The sequence below is a fragment of the Musca domestica genome, unplaced genomic scaffold (assembly GCF_030504385.1).
Source record: "Musca domestica strain aabys unplaced genomic scaffold, Musca_domestica.polishedcontigs.V.1.1 35, whole genome shotgun sequence".
Classification (NCBI taxonomy): Eukaryota; Metazoa; Arthropoda; class Insecta; order Diptera; family Muscidae; genus Musca; species Musca domestica.
In genome coordinates this window covers 7,911,822-7,932,637 of record NW_026712315.1, presented here as the reverse complement: position 1 = coordinate 7,932,637, position 20,816 = coordinate 7,911,822, and the positions used below count along the sequence as shown (strand labels likewise).

Here is a 20,816-nt window from a genome sequence, read left to right as displayed (position 1 = left end):
AATTTATTTCCGCTTTTAAATACTCTAGACACTGAGGGATATTTTCTATAACACTCTTTTTTACCAATCTTTTAGGCAAATGTCCTTTTTACAAAAAGAAACATCCCTAGAATTAGAAGAAGTTCTGCAAAGCACCTTTTCTTTTGGCATTACATTCTGAGAACTTCGGAAAGATAAAAAAATCTCCAAGATCTGTAATTTTACTAAAATTTTGCATATGTTCACAAACATATCGACAACTTAAGGATAATATTTTCGAATCCTATTCAAAAACTAGAACTGCTACGCCACTGTCATTTTTCGAGCACATATTTTATAGCCATTAACTTCATGCTTAATCTGGGCAAATGAATTGGATATCGCATGACGATTTCATTTATTGTTAACAATTTTCTTTCCAACATAAATAGATTTGGCACTTTTTTCCAGAAAAAAAAAAAAACATTTTCAATGTTCATTTAATTTAAAATATAAGCCGTGAATTTGAAAATGTTCGTTTGCTTTAACTATAGTCGCGAGCCTTTTACATTTGGCAGACTTACCTCAAAACATAAGCGGCAAGCGAACTTGTTACACGCACGTTTGAAAAGAAAAGTAAAATTCAATTCAAATCGACCGAAATAAAATGCGAAGCAATTTAACGGCAAATTTCACAAACTTGTTGGCAGTTGGTTTTTTAAGAAAATTTCGTTTGTTTTCTTTCGATTTCTTTTTTTTTTGGTTATTTTCACTATTTTTTTTTAATATTTCACTTCAACTCCTTAGCATTGATTTTCAATAAATCCAATTTATTTGATGTGTGGAATTTTTATTAATTTATTGTAATCTGTTCTATTAGTTTTCAAATATCCAAAGAACAGGAAGTTGTTGGTGACGTTTCTGGAACACTCACACACACAGGTTTGTATTGGCTTCCTTATTATTTTTCGAAAATAACCGTCAACGAGTTTTTTTTTGATAATTTTCAAAACAATTTCAAAAATTATTTTTTTTTATCAACTACTCTTTTTCTTTGCAAACAGTTTGTTTTATTTCCCGTTCGAATGCGTCTGCATCGTTTGCGTTTCTTTGAGAAACTGATCGTATGGAAACCGCCTGCGTCCTATGTAACTACAACGATAGGTAAGAGTCGTGGTGGATGCCTGCTATGGTAGCTTGCTGCTGCTGCTGCTGCCGCTGTTGTTTGTGGTGGAGCTGTTAATTTGTATTGCGGTTGCCACTGCCATCAGGCCAACGATTTACTGTAATTTCTTGCATTCAAGTGGATTTACCCTCCCCATCCATACAGCCGGTCATTCATTCAATCAACAACATAACATGGCAGAGCCGTAACAGTGCTGTCCTCGGTTTTCCACAAGCAACTACGACTTGATTTAGTTTAAGCCATGTTAGTTAAGCGCCAACGTTAACGTCTTATGTTTACCATAAATGCAAACGCACACACTCATACCCTCACCGTACACCTTACCTCCCCACAATAGGCAATACACGGCCGTACACATATTCATCCATCCATCCATCCAACTATCAACCATCGAACCAAGCCACCAACCAACCAACCACCCCCCCTCAAATAGTCATTCACTCTTTGATTTTGTTTTGTGTTGTTGTTTTTGTTGCTGCTGAAATCCATTGAATTTCATACAGTTTGTTGATCTGTTAAGGTTGCCTGTTGCTGAAACCCGGTTTTTCTGTTGATTATGGTCATTATTTTCAGTTGCTGCTGCTGCTGTTGCCAATGTTTTTGATATCTTAACAGAAAACTGTAATAGATAGTCAGATGATGATGTCTCTGAAGATTTGTAGTTTTGTGGTTCTGGAAATGTAGAGCATAGATGGATTTTTGCTGGATAAGGAAATGTAAAGCAAAATATTAATTAATTTAATTTGTTGATGCCGTATGGAATTTAGATATGAACAATTTTGGCCGACATTTTATATGTGTTCTCGGTCAGGAGAGCGTTGTTATGAATGTTAGGTTAGTAGATTTTTTGGGATTGAAAATAAATGAAAATGGGTCAATTATGATTTATATAGGTTTATGCTCTAAGGCATTTTTAGGGTATTCATGATAAATTTCAATCAAATTAGGTTTAAATCTTTTTCAAGCTTTGCAAATAATAATAACGGTCCAAGTTGCGGTATGGTCCCCATATAGCATCCGATATATTCGGTATGTTGTTAATTTTAGGCATATTTTTGAACGAAATTTTATGAAAGTTGGTACTTGGAGTAAATAATTGCTACCACTTTCTTTGTCAGAAAAATGCTTCCGAACTCCCTATATTCGGTATTTTGATATTTCAAGACATACTAAAAATGTTTCCAATTTGGTATATCAGAGTTCTCATATAGAATATTTTCTTATAACGGTTAATGTTTCGTACAGCCCACATACAGGGTGAGATAAAAAAACTGCAAAAAAAAAAAAAAAAAAAAAAACGCCATAATTTTTATTTTTTTATTTTATATTTTTATTTTACTGCTGTCGGACGAGTGGCTTAGAAATGACAGCAGTCTGAAGATGGTTGCAGTTTTTTCATCTCACCCTGTATATTTCGAAACCCCTGAAAAATCATTTTAAAAATTCTATGCTTTTGACAATTAATCATTCTTTAAGAATTCCATTATATTTTGCGGAAATCCATAATTTTTTACAAGTAAATTTTTATGCAACACTTTGTGTTGGCGGTATTATAAGTTTGATTGGGCCAAAAATTAGGTAACACCACGAAATTTTGATTTCCCACATAGGAAAGTATATATGGATCTTCCTATCTCGCCGAGCTGAGTCGATCTAGCTATGTATGTCCGTCTGTCCATGTTAATTTGTAATCACTCTACAGGTCGCACTTATGGCCCGATCTTCACGAAATTGAAAATGGAGGTTGGGTTAAGGTCAGAATAGAACCCTACTTCTTTTGGAGATGGTCGAAATGGACCAAAAACTGAAAAAATCTTGATTTTGTAGTTGCTCTACAGGTCGCAATTATGGACCAATCGACGCGTAAATTAGCATGGGGCTAGAGCTTAAGGCTGGGCAGAAGCCTTCCAATTTTGATGGTCATCGGTCAATACCTAGTGGGTGAAATAGACTATAACATTTGTGTTAAATAAAATTCAAAATTTCCATTAAACCGCGAATATTTTTAATGCCGGCGACGTAGATGCCGATAGTAAATATATCGGATATATATAGCGAAATACATACAATGTGTATAAACAAAGGAAGGGGATGTTAGCTAAAATGCTTATATCTCCAGAATGGCTGGACCGATTTTGACAAATTTAGTCAATTCTGAATGCCCTCCAGGCATAAAAGAATAAAATGTAAAAAAATCGTCTAAAAAGATGCCAGTAATGATGTTTATACAGATTTTGTAGTATTTTGTGCCATTTTTTTATTTTTTCATATTTTTTATCGCATGCGATTTTTTCAATTTGACTTATAATATTGTGGTGTACATTTTGTAATATTTTTTATACCCTCCACCATACAATGGAGGGTATATTAACTTTGTCATTCCGTTTGTAACTCCTCGAAATACTCATATCAGACCCAACAAAGTATATATATTCTTGATCAGCGTAAAATTCTAAGTCGATTTAGCTATGTCCGTCTGTCTGTCTGTCTGTCTGTCTGTCTGTTGTAATCACGCTATCTTTCGAATGAATTGAGATAGATGGCTACATTTTGCACACATGTTTATTTTTCCAGTAGGCAGGTTAAGTTCGTAAATGGGCCATGTAGGTCCACGTTTTCATATAGCCTCCATATAACGGTACCTCCCTATATTCGGCATTTTGATGATTTTAGCGACATTATTCACGGGAATTGTTTCAAATTTGGCATTTGAAGTTCAAAATGGATACTACACCATAAGACGGAAAATTGTCTGTGCAGGTCCACGTCTTCGTATAGCCCCCATATAACGGTACCTCCCTATATTCGGTATTTTGATGATTCTAGCGACATTATTCACGGGAATTGTTTCAAATTTGGCATTTGAAGTTCAAAATGGATACTACACCATAAGACAGAAAATTTTCTGTGCAGGTCCACGTCTTCATATAGCCCCAATATAACGGTACCTCCCTATATTCGGTATTTTGATGATTTTAGCTACATTATTCACCGGAATTGTTTCAAAATTGGTATTTGAAGTTCGTTATGGGAACTACAGTCTGTGACAGAAAATTGTCTGTGCGGGTCCAGGTCTTCGTATAGGCCCCATATATCAGTACCTCCCTATATTCGGTATTTTGAAGATTTTAGGTACAATACGCACCGAAATTGTTTGAGATGTGGTATTTGAAGTTCGTAATGGATGCTACAGCCTGTTACAAAAAATTGTCTATGCTGGTCCAGGTCTTCGCACAGCTCCGATATAACGGCACCTCCTTATATACGATATTTTGATGATTTTAGATTTATTATTCACAGTTTATTTCAAGTTTCGAATTTGAATATGGTAATGGCTTATGACAAACAATGCCTATGTATGTCCACGTCGTATAGACCCCAATATAACGGCTATATTCGGTATTTTTAAAATTTTAAAAGAATTTTTTAAGGATTTTATTTTTTAAAAATTTCCAAATTCGTTGCAAATGGTGCAGGGTATTAAAAGTTCGGCCCGGCCGAACTTACTGCTTTTTAACTTGTTCACCTTACAACACTGGTTGGGGTTATATACAGGTTGCAATTATTATCCGATCCTCACGAAAATTTTCACAAGGGTATGGTAAGGCTCAGAAGAGATATAATATATTTGGAGGTTGAAATGGACCAACAACTAAAAATGTTCCTGATTTTGAAGCCGTTATAAAGGTCACACACTGAAACCAAAGGACACAAAATCTCGTATAAAGTTCGAGATTAGGATAGCGAGTAGAATGGACCACTACTTTTGTGTGAAAAAATACCAACATTACTTACTGGCGATATCCGAAATACACAAAAGGCGAACTTCTGGCTTTTTTATGCTGATTTCGTTGTTGGGAAAATATCCCTGAGGGTTGGGGTTATTATATACAGTCTGCAGTTATCGTCCGATCTTCACGAAAAAGGTTAGGGTTAGGCACAAAAGGGCTAGGCCTACACCCAGAGAAAAAATGACAACATCCGTGTATGAAATGACCACATCCGTGTATGATAGTGTATCAACCACGTTTGGTGTCAAAATGAGCACGCTGTTGTCATTTTGACACCGAGATTTTGGCAACGATTTCAACAACAGATGTGCATGAAATGAGCACATACGTGGTCATTTCGAGCACGCCCCGTTGTCAGATTGTCAACGCTTCGTTGTCAGATCGTCAACGCTTCGTTGTCAGATTGTCAACGCTCCGTTGTCGGATTGTCAACGCCCGTTGTCAGATTGAAATCAATGGTGGTCATTTTTTGATATCCGTTCCTTTTCCATTTTATACCCTTAGTAGAAGAAACGACATTTTTTGAAAAGTATTTTATTGAACGAAACCAATTACATAAATTCAATATAAATACATATTTGATTTAACAAAACAATTCGAATTACATATATTCAATGTATAGAAACAAATTAAATTAACTTAAATCTGAAATAAACTTTTCCATTATTCATAGGATATAAGTGAAATGGGTAAGTAATAAAATCTAAAATTGGTATTAAAAAAATTGTATCCTCATTCAGAGAACCAACTTCATACGATTGTAAATGGTAATCAAAGTTTTTAACTTTTACTTGGTTACATAAAATGTAAACATTTTCATTTTCAATTATTAAATGTTTAATTTTGAAAAGTTCAATTGCGGCATTATTTGTTGCTAAATAATAGTTTTTTTTATACCTAGTTCCCTTAAAAAAATGTCATCAGACACTTTGCAATTTTGGTAATTTAAAACTGGCTTACTTTTTTTGTAACAATATTCCTCTTTTGCCAAATCTTCGATGGTATGCGTATTAATGATAACATTTGGTTCTAAGTTATCTTCGTGTTTTAATAAAAAATTGGAAAATTTCAATCCAGACTTAATAGATAATGAACGACAGGGATTTACTCTTGATGTAGTATTTCCTAAATAGGCTTTTGCTTCCTTGTGTTTAGCTTCGAATCTCATGCTCCAGAGATATTTAAGGGGACCACATTTTCGGATAGCTGTGGGATAGTGGACAAGAAAGTGGTGTTTCGGTTTTAACGAACCGTATAATGTTATATAAAGTGAATGGTGATCTCTAATTAATTCTTCCAATTTTATTAAATCGTCTTCTATATAACTTGGTCTTAAAAGTAAATCGATTATTTGTAATAATATTATAAAAACTTTCCAGTGATCGTTGGAGAAAGGAATTAAATCGCCTACCATTAAAGGTAAAAAATTAGTAAAACACATAGTTTCACTAGCTGTCATTTTTAAGTTATAGTTTTTCAATCTACATAAATCTAGTGGTCCAGATTTATTTCCCACTTCAATTTCTCCAAATTGGAATAAAGATTTTCTGCTGTTAATACAATCTAACGTAACAATATTTTCTTGAATCAGCCCGAGAATTACATTAGACATATCGTAGACACATATGCCCTCGAAAATGTCATGCATAATATCAAAACAAAAATTTTCAGTGACGTTAAAATTTGGTAAAGATTCGAAGATACACTTGTTTTTAATACCTGTTTCTTGAAAATTATTTTCCAATACATTTGAGTTGTAATTCTCTTGGTTTCTTAAACTATCTAAATGCTGAATTGCGTCGAATTGCATTTGGGACTTTTTTCTTCTACATACCCGGCAAAATCTTTTAGAGTTAAATGATTGCACGTAGCCTAAAATACTATTAACTGCTAAATTATCTCCAATAATTACACCTAAAATAAAATGCACCTTCTGAACACTTTGTTGAACACAAATTTCAACCCCTTCTTCTAGAATTTTTAACTCTTCTACAAGATTGTGAAATGAAACTTCATTTCCACGTTCTTTTAAATCCTTTGATGGTATAAACGCAGCAGTTAATATATAATCAAGTTTTGACAACAAGTGCTGTGGCATTGAAGGAAAGCTAATATAACAACCACATATGGAAAATGTATGGGTTCCAAGAGGATTATTAATTTGAAAATCATCCATGTAAAGGACATAGGGAATAACTAAATTGTACTGATATTTTAATAATTTAGTTTTATATAACTCACCGTTTGTAAAATTTTGTAAAACAGGTGAATTTAGGAATTTTTTGGAGTTTTCTAATGTCAAATCTAAGAGATTTGGAATTTTAAAAAGGGCACTTATCATGAATTTCAGTGGCATTATATAAATATTGGATAACTTTGGACCTAAACTGGGATTTCCGCTGATAACAATTTCCGAGACTTGATTGCTAATTACATAAACCTTTGGATCATCATAAAAGTTTAGTTCTTTTAAAATTTTTAAAAGTCTATATTCCGTTCTAGTTTCTTCGAAAGGATTTTTACAAAAGTTTAGTAAGTACCTTAAGTCTTCATAATTTGGATGATCAGTTATATATTTTTCAATTGTACATGAAATGGATGAAAGCAGAATTGAAACAGAATGTTGTATTTCTATAACATGATTTCTAGGCATATAGCTTTGACCATGTAATTGTAAAGACAGATATAAGGTTTTCTTTTTCAAAACATTTAAATCCTTTTCTATTGTATTGTTGTTAATAACAGTTTCACTGTTTGTATAATCATTTTCTTTTGATGATGACATTTCAACTGGCACATTAATGGCTTTAACCATTGGTGGAGCTTTTGTGTGATTCTTGTGAAGTTTTTCTAAATGAATTCTGAATGACGTAAATTTTGTAAATGTTTGCTTACAGTTGTCCTGAACGCATTGTACTTTTAAAAATTTAGTGGACATTAAATGGTCTGTTTTCAAATGAGCTATTAAAAGATTTGCCTTATCAAAATGCTTACGGCAACGAAAGCAAATATACATTTTGAATTGTACTTTAATTATTGTTGCAGAAATTAATAAGTGAAGTCAAATTAACTGATTTTATATCATATACAGTATTAATTTCATAAAAATATTTTTGGATAAAAATCCATGGAATTTGGCAGGCATTTGGATATTTTAAAGAAAGTGCATGAAAAATTTTAAAACATGTATCTAAACATTCGAGGAACGATTGAAATTTTAACAAATTGTGGTTAAAAAAAAACATAAAAACCTTTTATATTGAAATCGGACAAACCCTCCACAATTATAAATGGCTGTATAGTTAATCCAGCATTGTAATACTTTTCAGTGACTGTATCAATTTGCCTTTTATAATCGTTAATTGTCGGTAGTCGCAGTACGAAACTTTCCTGCGAATCAGCTATTGTTACTTTTTTTCGTAATTTACCGTTTCCACATTTAAACCTAGCAGGTGATGGTAAAACTGAATTCAACAGTATTGCGTATATATAATCTTGAGCATCTGCAACCGAAATATAAAATAAATATTACTTTTAATGTTTATGATAAATCAGGAATTAAAATTTACCTATGCTGCTTGCCGTCAAAACATTTGCGAAGAGTTGTTTGCAATATTCGTTATGAATATTTTTCCCATAATAATTGTAAATTTTTTTCTTAAATTGGTCCCATTTAGAAAGTAGAAGATTGCCTTTCTGTGGATACATAATATCGAAATCAATGTTGACCTAAAACGAAACATTAGTATCCATATACAAATAAATAGCTCATGGCTACTTACCAATTCTGAAGCTCTTGCATCGGACAACTTCGTCCATTCAAGGAGAAATGTATGGCTACTTAAATTTTTTATATCTCTTTGCCGTATGTTAAAAGATCTTTTCCATTTTTCGCAGATCGATCCCCAATCATTACATTCTCTTAGTAAGGAAGCTTTCAATGAATTTTCAACTGATTCATCAATTTCGGGAACATCTTTGTTACAAAAATTAGGAGATGTGTGAGTTGCTGCTTTGCTTGTGCTAGGCTCGGAAATCAAAAGCTTTATTCTTTTGGACTTCTTGTTTCTATACTTGGCATAAAGTTTTCCGCTTGCGTTGTTCTTTCCTTTTCTTGAAATGTAATAATAATCCTAAAAATAAAGACATATTATAAGTTAAGAAACTACATAATCAGATACGTTGTTTATATTGTTAATCTTACCCTCATTTCGTTTTCAAGAGGAAAAACGGAACAAATTTCATCCAATATGCGCATATAGTCTTGAGTGTAAAGAGTAACATTGTTGGTTAAAATATCTTCAATAATTATATTAATTATATCATCTCTTTGCTCGTCACTTAATTTCTTATTAACGCTACTACATTCAAGCGCTAGTTTCCCCTTCGAGGTATGTGTTAACAATTCCGTTAGATCCTATATTAAATAAAAAAACTACATTAACTATGCTTACACAAATATTACTCTTACCTTACCTCTGACAAAATTCCTTTGGCTTTTGAGCAGTTCGAACCTGTAGTGTCGGGAGTACCAGGAGTACTTGCAGGTGTCTCGTTGCGTTTCCACCATTCACCTATTTTAGATGGAACTGACATAGTTTCGTCATCAATCCCGAGCTATTGTTATGACAATATTAATACTGAGTTCAACTCTGTAAAACAAATAATACGTACCTTTCGTTTTTTCCAAGCAAAGAGCTTTTCTCTGAATTCAACACGCAGTCCCAATGGTGGCACTGCTTCCTTTAAATCTTCTTTTTTCAAGTACTGCAAGCTGCGAAATGTTACATGTGATGCTAAAAGAACAAAAAAGAAAATTCTTTGTTAATTACACTGATTAACTGAAAAATTCATTTTTATTTACTTACCTTTTAATTGTTCAAAAAGCGACTCCATATTTATTCCTTTTAAGAACTCCCTTAACATATAATCGTCCTCATTGTTTTCCGCATCTTGACTGCTGCAATGGTTTGTATCGCGAACCACAACAATATTGCCATCGATTTCTAACAACTCACCAATGATATTTTGAGGATCTTGCGAATTATTATTCATTTTCAATAAATTTTTTGCACAATGCGTCCTTTCTCTTTCAATAACACGGAAAAAATGGTAAATATGCAGCCGATTGCACACGAGTAAAAAAAATGACAACGGTGGTGCATGATTCATACACGGTAGTTGCTAAAATGGCAACGATCGTGTACGATTCATGCACGTCGGTGTACAAAGTAACAACGGTGGTGCATCATTATGCAGGTGGTGGTGCATAATTCATACACGACCGGTGTCATATTGACAACGACCGTGTGTGAATCATGCACCACCGTTGTCATTTTTTACTCGTGTGTAATCGGCTGCAATTACCAATATTACAAATGGACAAATTAAGCACGGCTGTTGTTGGTACCGAAAGTTGACCACGTCTCGGTGTCAATTTGAGCACGTTCGTGCACAATTCACCAACAGCCGTTGTTGAAAAATATAACAACGGGTCGTTGCGAAAATGACAACATACGTGCTTGATTTCGCAACGGGATTTTTCCCTCAGTGTATTGTTTTCAAAGATGTCCGCAATATATTTAGGGGTTGAAATGGAGCAAAAACGGAAAAAAATTCTTGATCACACAATTGAAGCTGTCGACACGCCTGAAAAGAGCGTTAAGGACAGGGAAGAATTCTAGCATTTTGGATGACCATTGCATTATATTTAGCTGTAAAATGGACCAAAACGGAGACGGCGTGCGTAAATATTGGGCAAATGTCCCTGTTCATAATGCTAAGGGTAATATCTGGGCCGTGCTCCGTAACATAATTTTAAAAGCGAAATCTTCCAAAATGGATTTGGACATAAAGGGGCTTCTAACATATTGTGGTGTTGTAGGGTATCACATGGTCGGCCCATGTTTTAGGCATATTTTTGAACGAAATTTTATGAAAGTTGGTACTAGAATTTAATAATAGTTACCACTTTCTTTGGCAGAAAAATGCTTCCGAACTCCCGATATTCGGTATTTTGATGTTTCAAGATATACTAAAAATGTTTCCAATTTGGTATATCAGAGTTCTCGTATAGAATATTTTCTTATAACGGTTAATGTTTCGTACAGCCCACATACAGGGTGAGATAAAAAAAACGAATTATGGCCTTCAAACGGCCAACGAAATCCTCACACGCTGCCTGAATGTCGCCCTACGGTATTTTTGGCCCATTTTCAGCGAAGCGCTTGTTGGAGGTGATCGACACTTTGGTACTTTTTAGTGCCAACCTTGCTTTCCGAAATAAGCCAGACACAACAGTCCAACGGATTGGTATCCGGAGATTTTGGTGACCATTGTGCTCTGGAAATAAAGCGAGGAACCTCATTTTGCAACCAATTTAGGATAGCAGTTCCTGTTGGTGGTAGGTTTGTGATAAATAGGTAATTTTGGAAGTGTGTACTATATTTCGTACAATTTGTTAATGTTTCCCATTGATTAAATAACATTTCGTTTGTTTTATGTTTTAACTTATTTTTTTTACATATTTGAGGGGCGCCACAATAAACATTTTTTTTAAACGAAGCCATAGGAAAATTTTATAACCTACACCAGTGGAGTGGTGAGGATATTATGTCTTAGTGCATTTGTTTGTAACATGGAGAAGGAAGCGAGATAGATCCATAGTTACTTTTGAAGATATTCATAAAATCATTTGTTGAGTAGTTTATGTATGTCAATCTGTCTCCGTCCGTCTGTCCATGTATTTTTGTGAAAAAAATGTAGGTCGCATTTATTATCCGATTGAGATGAAATTTTCCAAACAGTATATGTTTGGTCCAAGGACGAACCCTATTGAAGTTGTTGCAAATCGACCACAAATACCTCTGTCAAATTTTATCATGATCGGTACAACTTAAGATATAGCTCCCACATACACAGTGAGATAAAAAAAAACTGCAACAAAGTCAAATACCATAATTTTTTACATTTTTTTATTTTTATTGAATGAAAGCAAAAAACTACGGAAATAGCATCCAGTTTTAGATTAAGTTTAGATTTATTCGAATTAGTCACTTTTGACACGAATTATGGCCTTCAAACAGCCAATGAAACCGTCACACGCTGCCCGAATGTTGCTCTGCGGTATTTTGGCAAATTCCCGGCAAAGTGCTTGCTTGGGGTGACACTTTGGTATTTTTTAGTGCCAACCTTCCAAATACTCCAGACGTAATAGTCCAACGGATTGATATCCGGAGATTTTGGTGGCCATTGTGACCTGGAAATGAAGCGAGGAACCTCTTGGGTTGCGCGTACTGAGTGCGATGTTCTGTGGTCAAAATGTTAGATTAATAAGAGCGGAGAGCGACCATCGGCTGTTATGGCGGCCCACACCATCGCCATGGCCGGCGCTTGAGTTCTGGTGGCCAACCTAAGGTGCACATTTTCAGCTGACCTCTTTGGCAAGTAAACACCAAAGTAAAAACCAAATTCAGAAGTCCACCACTTTCGGCCAAGCGAAGCAACTCTCTTTTGAGTCTATTTTCATTCTGTTGCGGTGTAAGTTCTTTAACTTTTTGGAGTTTTAATGACTTTATCCCAAACTCATTTTTCAATATTTGCCGAATGGAATATTGCAATATGTTCAGCTCACGAGCCACGGCGTCGCTTCTTTACATTTCGAACCATTTCTGCTGATGTTGTAGTTTTCTACGTCCACTTCCTTGACGTCGGGCTACGCTACCAGTATCACGGTGACCAGCGATGGTACGGGACACAAAAGATTTATTCACATTTAAATGCTGGAGTGTTCTAACGATAGCCAGTCAGAGGTTTTTCAGTCTAATATAAAGGAATCACACTATCAAGCTTGAATTCCATCACGAAAAACTTTTTTCTGGAAAATTCTCTCCAAAATGCTTTTGTACGCTTGTAAATAATATAATGAGCTGTCAATGGAATAATTTTTACGGCTGTCGAACGAGTGGCTTAGAAATGACAGCAGTCTGAAGTTGGTTGCGGTTTCTTCATCTCACTCTGTATATCTTCAACCGATTTCGGGTTAATTGTGCACCAAATGGCCAATATTAGTCCAAATAACTTAAATTTAGGCACAGTCGACCGAATTCATTATAGAAGCGAATACATCAAATTTGGTGAAAATCTGTCCAGATATAGCTATAGCTCCCTTTATATATGTTTCATCCGAGTTAGCCTTTAAATCTCTCACATTCGTAATATGCACTCCGAGATCGTATAGGGCTCGGAAATACCTTTTCCCAATTTTTATCGAGATCGACTCAGATTTGAATATAGTTCCCATATATATCCTTAATCCGATTTCAAGCTGATTGTGCTAATATCCACCCAAGTGGGGTGCATTTCGGGACGTACGTTTCCATTTTGTGCAACTCGGGTCCAATATATATATTTATATACCCTCTGCCTTGAAAAAAAGGGTATATTAGCTTTATCATTTCATTTGTAACATCCCTAAATATTCGTCGTAGACCCCATAAAGTAGATATATTCCTGATAAGCATAAAATTCTAAGTCGATTTTACGATGTCCGACTGTATGTCTGTTGAAATCACGCTACAGCCCACATTATTTTACGTAAAGCTTCAACATTTAGCAGAACAATTTGTATTGTGTGTACGATGGTTGATATTGAAAATGAGATATATCGGCCCAAGATTTTTGCCACATTTTTCCACGGATTTGTCTAAAACTTGGCATTTGTAGGTCATAATGGTTTCTAGCTCGTGTGGCGAAACATTGTATGTATAGGTCCACACTTTGGTATAGCCCCATATAAAGGTACCCCCGATATTCGGTATTTTGCTTATTTTTGCCACATTTTTCCACGGATTTGTCTAAAAATTGGAATTTGTTGGCCATAATTAGATCTAGCTCCGGAGCCGGAAAATTGTATGTATAGATCCACGTTTTGGTATAGCCCCTATATAAATGTACCTCCGGGAACCTTCAAAATATGGAATATTGACAGGCAATATTCGATATTTTGGTAATTTTTGCCACATTTTCCATGGATTTGTCTATAAATTGATATTTGTAGTTCATAATGGGTTTTAAACCGGTGGCAGAGCATTGTATATTTAGTTCCAGGTTTTCCTATATCGCACATATAACGTTACCCACCGATAGTTTGTATTTTGATAATCCTAGTCGCATTTACGCCCATAATTGTTTCAAATTTGGTATTTTAGAATATTTTGGCCATATAGCGGCCTCATTCGCTTTAGAGTTTTTTGGTAAGTTTAACTGCATTATCCAAACGGTCTTACTGGTATATGCTTTTATTTAAAATGTTTCCTTTAATGTATTTTTAATAGTTTAATTTATTCCTCCTCATGCACTCTATAGCAATGTTATTTGGTAAAAAAGATAAAAATGTCTCAGTCAAATTTAGTGAAAATCGATTCAGAATTGGATATGCCTCCCATAGGTGGTGTAGGGTATCATATATTCGGCTCCAACCGACTTTTGACTTTACCTTACTGGTTCATTAATAATTAATATTCAGCTGTAGGTTTGCTTTTCTAACATTTGTTCACTGTTGTTGTGCAAAATGGTAAGGCTTAATTCCTTAAGTATTGTTTTTATAAAAACGACGTTTGTTTATTAGTGGAGAACGATGGTTATTTTTACCAGGGGGTAAGGCGGAGAATACCTAGGTTTCGGAAAAGAGCCACCAATCCTCGTCAGTTCCCTTGTTTTGTTGTTTGGTTTTTTTTTTTTTAAATCTAGAAAAACTATATATAAGCTTCTTTTTAAAATAGCTTTTCTAAATATTCGACCTGTCTACGGACCAAGAAATCTATTCTACTTTATAGGCATACATTTATAGGCATACATTTATGCTATTGGATTAGGACAAGATAATAGTAATGCGTGAAATGTTTTTTCTTTTAAAGGAAACATATTTGCGAAATGTTTAGAAAAAAAAAGTTCAGGATATTTTTCCCAGCGGTAGCTGCTTTTACAGCAATTTGCCCATACATAATTCCCGAAAAATACCAGAAAATAAAGAAATTATGAAATTACAATCTCGTTTTTGAAAAAAAAATATCGATGCAATCGTGGGAAAGTAGATCAAACGTTGGCTTGCAATCCATATGACATAGATATGATTGCAGCTGCACGATGTGTAAACGGCAGCGAAAGAAAACAAAAGACTTAAGACACAAACATGTAGTGTCATTGTTTACATGTCATTCCCCGACTTTTAACACTAACAGCGGCGCTGTGTAGCAATATCTACATAAATGAATAAATACAAATGTGCCACCGGCATCTCATTCATATGGCGAATATGAGTTTTCATAATAATAATCAACTGAAAGTGAATATGTCACTTAAAATGATCATCGTCATCATCGTGATCCGGTTACACTGGAGTATTGCCACTTTATAAATTGTCACTTTCATTTCAATAATAAGTTGTATCTCATCTTGCTGATGTGCCAATGCCCTCAAAGATCTACAATTAAGTTGGTGTTTTATTAAATTATTTTTTTTTCTGCAAACTCAGAGTTTCGCGCAAAATACCCTCTACCCGCCATCATCAAGAAAAATGACCCAATTATGCAGACAATGTATTTTGTCCGTGGCCTCCATGTGTCTCACTCAGCATTACTCTGGGTTATTTGCAATAAAAACAATTGCAAATATTTTTTTTCGTTTTGTATTGTTTGTTATTACCAATTGGCCACCAGCAATACCAAAACACAAAATAGAAACATTACGAAATCTTTCACGCAAAAGACAAATTCGAAAATGTTTAGGCGATTTATTTCTTTTTTTTATTTGTTTATGCGGGGCGTTGTTGCGCATAGAAGAGCAATATCTTTCAAGGTCAGTAATTTGCAAATTGAATTAAATCTTGGTGATTTGTTTTTATTGTGTATGGCATATTTATTGCCATGCACCCTACATGAGATGTAGGTGGGAATGAATTATGTATATGACTTGGTGTAAAGGTTTCACAGAATGTCTCATAAAAGAAGAGAGGCTTTGAGAGTGGGTGCTATGAGGGATTTTTCAGAAGGTCTCCTATGTGGAGAAGACCGCTAGAATGTTTTCTCTCTCTCAGAAGTTCTATGCTGATAATACCTTCAGAATGCTTCCTATATAACGAAGACCTCTAGAGCAGAAGGTCTTCTTTATAAAAAAGACTTCCAAAATGTCATCGATATTGGAGGGACTTCGAGAAGGTCTTCTTTGCAGATATGATATCCAGAAAGTGTTCTGTGTAGATAAAACCTTCAGAGGTTATTTTATATACGCAGGAATTCCTGAAGGTCTTATATTCAGAGAATACCTCCACGAGGTCCTATATAAGGTCTGCTATGAAAGGATGAACTCAAGACCAAACTGTGGCCTTTATAGAGAAGACCACCTAAAGGTCTTCAATATAGATAGGTCTTCCAATAGGTCTTCTATGTGGAGAAGACCTCCAGCGGGTCTTGTTTACAGAAAACACCACCGCAATGCCTTTTGTGTGGAGAAGACCTCTGGAAGATCTTATGTGTAGAAAATACCCCTGGAAGGTCTTTGTGTAGAGAAGATCTCTGGAAAGTTTTCTGTGTGAAGAAGACCTCTGGAAGGTCTTCTGTGTAGAGTAGACCTCTGGAAGGTATTTTGTGTAGAGAAGATCTCTGGAAGGTCTTCTGTGTAGAGAAGACCTCTGGAAGGTCTTCTGTGTAGAGAAGATCTCTGGAAGGTCTTCTGTGTAGAGAAGACCTCTAGAAGGTCGTCTGGTTAGAAAAGACCCTCAGAGTATCTTCCGTATATAAAAGACCTCTTGAAGCACTTCTGTGCAGAAAAGATCTTTGCACTGCCTTTTGAGTAGAGAAGACCTATAAAAGGTCTTCTGTGTAGAAAACACCTACAAAAGTTCTTCTGTATGGAAAAGACCTTCAGAATGTCTTTTGTGTGGGGAAGAAATCTGGAAAGTCTTCTGTGTGGAGAAGATCTACAGAAGGTCGTCTGTATAGAGAAGTCCTACAGAATATCTTCTGTATAGAGAAGACCTACAGAAGGTCCTCTGTGTAGAGAAGACCTACAGAAGGTCCTCTGTGTAGAGAAGACCTACAGAAGGTCCTCTGTGTAGAGAAAACCTAATGAAGGTCTTCTGTACAGAGTAGAGAGAAGACCTGTGGAAGGTCTTCTGTGTGGAGAAGACCTTCAGAATGCCTTTTTGTAGAGAAGACCTACAGAAGGTCTTCTGTATAGAAAAGAAGAAGACCTTCAGAAGGTTCTCTGTGTAGAGAAGAAGAAGGCCTTCAGAAAGTTCTTTGTGTAGAGAAGAAGAAGGCCTTCACAAGGTTTTCTGTGTAGAGAAGAAAAGGTCTTTTATGTAGAGAAGAAGAAGACCTACAGAAGGTATTATGTGTGGAGAAGATCTTAAAAATTTCTTCTGAGTAGAGAAGAGAAGGCCTCCAAAAAGTATTATATGTAGAGAAGCCCTTCAGAAGGTCTTCTATATTTAGAAGACGTCCAGAAGGTCTTCAGAAGATTTTCTTGTAGAAAAGACCTCTATTTGGGGTTCATATAGAGTCAGTCCTCTAGTATATCTTCAATATGTGGTATTCTATACAGAAAAGCCTTCTCGAAAATCCTCTATTCATATGAGACCTACGGCAGGTTTTTTATATAGAAAAAGCCTCTAGAACGGTTTTTTATCTCCAGAAGTTTTTCAATATAGACGAGGCCTTCAGAAGATATTTTTGGTAGAGAAAATCCATGGAACAGTTTTCTGTATAGAGAATAACCCCATGTGGTCTTTCCTGGTGTAATATCTCGGAAAAGACTTCCAAATGATATGAAGAGAAAGATGTTTCCATATAGTATAGTCATACATCGAGAAGTTGCTGTAGGGTACCAAGTTGTAGAACCCCAGCCTATGACCTTTTTAAAACATGACGTATTATTATTTTCGTCGTTTTTGCTATTGACCAAAAAAGAAATCTTGGCCAAGTAATTTACATAAAATTAACATATTTTATTTGCCCTGCCAGAGAACCCTGCCAAGTGCATAATGTGCGGCAATGGCTTGGAGTAATTTCAACTTTTAATTTACCAGCAATTTGGTGTTGAAATAAATTTGAAACCAAAAAAAAAAAAAAATGTGGACGTCCGCTAAGTATTATTTTAATGCCCTGTGCCAAGTTTTTGTGGTGCGGTTGGCAAAAAAACACTGAAAATTTAATTTTATTGTTAATACCCTAAAGCGACATTTGAGCTTGCAAGAATTATTCTAAATTCAACAGGCCAACTAAGTTATAAACTCGTTGTATTGAATCTAGAATAAATCGTTTGTTTGTGTTGCTAAAACGGATGTTGCGAATTTAGAATTCAGTTCATAAATCGCGGATTAGAAAACGCTCGTTAGAGAAAAATCACTTCCCCATTCCATAGGAAATACAGAAAATGCCGTATAAATTGTGTTTGATGTGTGTCTAGTCTTGTTAGCATTTTTGGGTTCATATGTGTTCTAGAGTATGTTTGAGACCGGAATTGAGGAAAAATATTAAGTTTTTTTAAGCTGATTATCATTGATGTGTGGAAAAACTCTTCATAAGAGTTATATGTTCCATGAATATTTATCAACCTCAATTAAGATGTTTTCTGCAAAATAAGTGCGCATATGGGGCTGATTGAATGCGGAAGAAGGAAGTTTCTTTTCAGTAACACATAACAGGTGAATGAACTCTGATGGAAGAATGGTCACATTTGTGGAAAAAAAATTTGGATTTTCTAAATAAAATAGGCTCTAAATAATTATGATATCCTGTTTACAATGTTAAATGAGCCATTGTTTGTAAATCGCAAAAATTTTAATACGTAAATATAATTAATGTTACAAACTAATTTTTTTATAACAATAAATTAAGGGTAATTTATAAACATATGGAAGCAAAAAAAAAAAAAACAGTAGAGAAAGTCTTAAAGCCGGGCGGGGCCGACTTTATGATACCCTACACCACTTTGCTAATTTAGTAGAGCTCCACATAACAATTAAAGTTTTTTATGGGAGAATTCAATCAAAGGTACACGCTATAATTATAATTATAATTTAAAGTTCAAAGGACTAAATATTCCGAAGCATTTGTATCTTTTAAATTCGGAATTGTATTGCCCATTTGGTGTACAATTAATTTGAAACCGGATAAAGATATATATGAGTGCTATATCCAAATCTGAACCGATCTCGATAAAATTTGTATTTGATATATTTCCCTGAATATCGTTGTTACGGAGTGCATACTACGGTTGTGGGTAACAAATATATAACAAATCGGATGAATAATATATATGGAAGCTATAGCTATATCTGAACCGATCTTTACCAAATTTGACACACTAGCTTCTAGACTCAATTCGGTCGTAAGTGCCCAATTCCATCCCATTTGGACAAATATAAGACGTTTGGTGCACAATAAAAAGTAAATCGGACGAAGTTATATATGGAGCTATATCCAAATCTGAACTGATCTCGATAAAATTTAGCAAATGTATTTCTGAGCTGTATTTCATATATTTCCCCAAATATTGTTGTTACAGAGTGCATATTACGGCTGCGGAGGACAAAAATAACAAATCGGATGAAACATATATATGGGAGCTATAGCTTTATCTCAACCGATTTCGAACAAATTTGGCATACATATTTTCAGGCCTAATTTGGGTGTATATGCAAAATTCCATACAGTTCGAGCTGATATTACACGTTTGGTGCACAATAAAAGACAAATCGGACGAAGATATATATGGGAGCTATATCTAAATTTTGACCGATTATCTCCAATTTCAATAGAGTTCGTCCTTGGACCAAACAAATGATCTGTGCAAAATTTCATCTGGGTCGGGCAATAAATGCGACCTGTACTTTGTTTACAAAAATACATGGACAGACGGACGGACGGACTTGCATTAATCGACTCAGAATGTGATTCTATGCAGATCATCAAAAGGAACTATGGGTCTATCTCGTTGTCTTTTGCCTGTTACAAACAAATGCACAAAGACATAATACCCTGATCACTTTGTGGTGTAGGGTATAAAAACTACACATAGATTTGTACACAAATCAATCTAATATATTTTGAGCCTGATACTTCTTGCCTCGATTGTAGGTTTCATAAGATTGTTTTTGTTAATTATTAAATGAGATAAAAAGAAGCTTGAATGTTACATAGGAATGTAATGTAGGAACTGCATAATAAGCAGGTATTCTTCTTAAAAGCGTTAATACTTTCACACACGGGGGGATTATAAAAACTCAAAACCGATCTCTCCTAAAATATGAAACATGTAAATTACTTTTCAAAATTCTTTTTTTATACCCTAAAACACTAGGTGTTGGGGTATTAAAAGTCTACGAATTTTTATACCCTACAACACTATGTGTTGGAGTTAGATTTTGGGACTGGGCAGGAACCTACCAATTTGAGCGGCTATCGGACAATAATTAGCGGGTAAAATAGACCCTATCTTTTATGTTAGAAAATAGGAAACTTTCCACTAAACCGCGAATATTTTTAATCGCAGCCAAATCACAAATACATTAAAAGATCACTTCTGACCATTACAGTGATGCTAACAGCCAAGAAATCGGATATATAGCAAAATAGGTACAATATATATGTAAAAGAATTGATCTTATTTATTCTGCTTATAAATCAAAAACCGCTGGGCCGATTTTCACAATTCCCATCAATTCGGAATGGTCTCTTTCCAGAAAAGGATAAAATCTAAGAAAATCGCGGGATAATATACCAATAAAAAAATTATATCTTTTGTTTCATTTTTTTTTCCATTTTTGTCATATTTTTTATCGCATGCGATTTTTTCAATTTGATTTACAATTTTGAATT

General features: G+C 34.8%; 2 protein-coding genes across 3 annotated transcripts in view; both read right to left on the bottom strand.

Annotated features, from left to right (window-relative positions):
- Positions 1 to 1,070, bottom strand: part of LOC101894575 (mucin-2) — a 63,309-nt gene extending 62,239 nt beyond the window's left edge. For both annotated transcript variants that reach the window (XM_011297867.3, XM_005176514.4), the window contains exon 1: positions 543 to 1,070. The gene's annotated coding sequence lies outside the window, so the exon portion shown is untranslated. The remainder of the gene's footprint in view (positions 1 to 542) is intronic.
- A 7,233-nt stretch (positions 1,071 to 8,303) lies between these two features.
- Positions 8,304 to 10,439, bottom strand: LOC131803901 (uncharacterized). Its single transcript, XM_059125789.1, has 6 exons — positions 9,804 to 10,439; positions 9,610 to 9,731; positions 9,412 to 9,552; positions 9,140 to 9,352; positions 8,505 to 9,068; positions 8,304 to 8,438 (listed from the first exon to the last, which is right to left on the bottom strand). The coding sequence occupies exons 1-5, from the start codon at positions 10,105 to 10,107 to the stop codon at positions 8,520 to 8,522; spliced, it is 1,329 nt and encodes a 442-aa protein (XP_058981772.1). The 5' UTR covers positions 10,108 to 10,439; the 3' UTR covers positions 8,304 to 8,438; positions 8,505 to 8,519.
- Between the last annotated feature and the right edge of the window lie 10,377 nt (positions 10,440 to 20,816).